General features: G+C 29.3%; 1 protein-coding gene across 1 annotated transcript; it reads left to right on the top strand.

Annotated features, from left to right (window-relative positions):
• Nucleotides 1–11: 11 nt before the first annotated feature.
• On the top strand, nt 12–692 carry LOC135930708 (uncharacterized; the record flags this gene model as incomplete). Its single annotated transcript, XM_065467510.1, has 2 exons — nt 12–60; nt 109–692. Coding segments are annotated over exons 1-2 (630 nt in total), but the record flags the coding sequence as incomplete, so codon positions are not given.
• Nucleotides 693–3,667: the final 2,975 nt, after the last annotated feature.

The following is a 3,667-nucleotide window of genomic DNA, read 5'->3' as shown; positions in this document are numbered from 1 at the left end:
CATTATATATATACATGGATTTCGAAAAGTCTGCTATGACCGCGGTTAAGAGTATCATTGGTATGATTATTAATATGTTTAATAATTTATATTTATTTTTTCAATTAGGGGATCACATCGTAATTAGAGGATGTTTTTACCATTTGTGTCAAAGTACACATAGAAAAATTCAGAAGCTGGGTCTGGAAAGCGAATATAGGACGGATGAAACTCTAAGTTTTTTTTGTGGCATGATGGACGGCTTAGCATTCGTTCCGTTATGTGATATGGATAATGCAATGACATTCCTTAGATCAGTTACTCCGAGCAATGGTAAGGACATTCTCGATTATTTCGATAAAAATTATGTCAATGGAGTATCAAGGAATGTCATGAGAAGCAATTCTCAATCCCAAACACGTCGAATTGAGCCTCGATTTCCTCCAGAAACCTGGAACGTGAATCAGAGTACTCTCTCAGATGAAGAACGAACAAATAATCAATGCGAAGGTTGGAATCATCGTTTTTCTAATCTGGTTGGTAATAAACACCCATCAATCTGGGTACTCATTAAAAAAATGAAATGCGAGGTGGCTGCCGACGAAACCAAACTTGAAAGATGGCGCGTAGGTAGTTGGACATCTAAAACAAAATCGCAGAGTTCTAACAACCAGATTCGGCTAAAGAAACTTTGCGAAGAATACCATGATGGGGTGCGAAGCCTTTCGGATTTTATAAGAGCGATATCCTTCAATATTCGATATATAATTATTATTATAAATTATAAAATTATATATACATAATCATGATACACTTAAACATTATAGATAGAATTATTTTAATTTGATACTTTTCCTGGATGTTTATAGTTTATAGGAATCCCGGAAAAAAAACCCCTGGAAAAAAACCCCCGGAAAATAAACCCCCAGGAAAAAAAACCCCCGGAAAATAAACCCCCAGGAAAAAAAACCCCCGGAAAATAAATCCCCAGGAAAAAAAATTCCCCAATAATTTTTTTTCATTTTTATAGAATTTACTTAAGACCGGTCTACTCTTCATAAAAAAATTCTTAAATAAGAAAAACTGATGTTTAAATTGGTACTGGGAAAAAATGCCTCAGTAAAATAACTATGTATTGTAAAAAAAATTTCCTATAGTAAAAATACAATACCATCTTTAAATATGATATTAAATAAACTAAATTTGACAAAACTTAGAAATAATAAATGTTTATTTTATTAGTTATTCTATTAGCAATAAATCAATCAATTCCTTTTAACAAACATATTATTTTTTTTACTAGATTTCATTTTGGCGAAATTATTCGCTAATTTTTTAATTAACTTGTCGAACAAATATACGAAAGACATTAATAATAACATAGTCTGACGATCCAATTATTCAAATGAATATAAATGCCTGTTGTATAGAGTAAGTTTTGATATTAGAAATCTGAGTTTTAAGATCCTGTGATCAAGAGAAGAATTTTCCCAGTGTACCTGAGAGTTAAAATATTTCATAAGGAAATTTATGAATGCTCGAGGCACCATTAGGAATGGGAGAGAATTTGGTGACGCAATCTCTTGCAAAACATTTCGTAAATGCGGCCTTGTGTAAGATATTCTGAGTAAAGTGTAGCGGTGATATGTAAAAACTAATGCAATTAGGTGAATTCACCACTGGATGGTAATAAATATGTTTTTATACATTTGTGGCCTTCAGAGAAGTCGAGCGAGGGTTTGGAGATTAAACAGCGTGTTTATATTATTGGTGTCTTATAATCATCTATAGCTAATTTTACCATTCAAAGTGTTTTAAGTTGCCCTTTCTCATAAATCTTTCTACCCATCTAAGGCAAAATCTGATCTCAGTGGTCCTTTTTCTAGATAATGTATCTTATTATCTATTTTTTACCTCTCAACTACCCCGCACGCCATTATTTATTAAATTTTATTCTGTGGAAAAATATAAAAATTTATAAGGTGAATAAATAATTGCAGCCCACTATGACATTAAAAAATAATATATATTTTATAGCGGTTCATTTTCAAATGAAGATAAAAATCAACAAGTTAAATTTGAAGTCATAGGATTAATTAGAGTACAGTAGAGTAGTCATAAGATTTGGTGCGCCGGCTAGCTCTGAATTAGGATTACGAGGAACAGCTTTGACTATTGTCAATAGATGGAGGAATCATAAAAAATAGAAAAATATTAAAAATAAATAAGGTGGCATATGTAATTATATAACCTATCCTTTATTTTACAATGGTACGAGGGTAGATAAGCTTTGAGGATTGATGAGGTAGAGAATCTGAAGTAAAAATGTGCACAACGAACGATACATGTCAATATAGAATCTTTCCTTTCCAACATACACCAAAGTATAGCACGTTACTACGCAATAGTATACATTTAAAAATTTTTAAAAATTTAGCCTACGACAATTTAGCGCTGATAATTTGGACCGGCATTAATTCAGCGCGGCGATCATTCGGCAGAGCGTCAATTTGGAGCGGCGGGAAATTGGGGTGGCGTCTCAATGAGTCAATGAGACGCTTATCTAATGTAGTGAATTATTAAATATTATTCATGTTGAATGTTGGTAAATTAATTTAATAAATCAATATTTATTTATACCAGGGTTCTGAACTCTTCAAAACTTTTAGCCAGATTCGGTCCAGTTTCGAGTTCTGAGAAAATTTAAAAAATGGGTTCGGTTTTGTTTGGCAATCGGAAATATAAATATACTATTTTCATAAAACAACATTAACAAAAAAAGGTGAAAAAGCTAATAGCTAAAACTTAATTTCGAAAAATCTGAAAAGAAAAACTAAGAAAAAACGAACTAACTAACTAACAAGCTTTCAAGAATCTAATTATATAGGTGTACTTTCAAAAATTATATAAGTGTGTCCAACAGCTCAAAATAATCTCTACATCTTTATCAAAATAAAATTTACTCAAAATAATCTTTAATATCTTTATTAAAATAAAATTTTACTCAAAATAATCTTTAATATCTTTATTAAAATAAAATTTACTCAAAAATAATCTTTATATCTTTATTAAAATAAAATTTACTCAAAATAATCTTTATATCTTTATTAAAATAAAATTTACTCAAAATAATATCTTTGAAAATATTCCAGAAGAAAAATCTTTTCTTGAAAAGTTAAGAGAAAAATAATAATTCCATTCATTTATCCAAAAAACGAAGAATGAATTCATATAAAAAAAATGATAAAAATTTTATCACAAAAGCGATTGACATTTAATAAAAATATTCGTATAAACAAAAAAAAAATCTTACAAACTAGGACAAACTAGGCTAAAAAAATATGTTCAAAAGGGAAGAAACACGATAAATTGAATGCCGTTAAATAATTTTTAAAATGGAAGAGTGACAGAAATAAATTAAGAGTTTATAAATTCAAAGCAAAAAAATAATAGTTTTTGTCATGAATGCAGGAAACAGGTTCAAATTTCAATATCATATTTAAACATCTTAAATTTTTTTGCACTTCGATAGCTTGTATAAAGTTGAATATTGAAAATGGGGTGAAAATAGAGAAAGCTTTTGGTTATCGGAAATATTTTTGCGTTTTACTTCTGATAATGATAATATGTGATTGTTTGGTTTAAAATTTGAGTTATGGTTAAAATTTAATTTTCATGTAAGGAAGAG

Source organism: Gordionus sp. m RMFG-2023, unplaced genomic scaffold (assembly GCF_954871325.1).
Source record: "Gordionus sp. m RMFG-2023 unplaced genomic scaffold, tfGorSpeb1-WG-v2 contig_333, whole genome shotgun sequence".
NCBI lineage: Eukaryota > Metazoa > Nematomorpha > Gordioida > Chordodea > Parachordodidae > Gordionus > Gordionus sp. m RMFG-2023.
The sequence above is the reverse complement of the archived record's forward strand: the minus strand, read 5'-3'. Positions and strand labels throughout refer to the sequence as shown.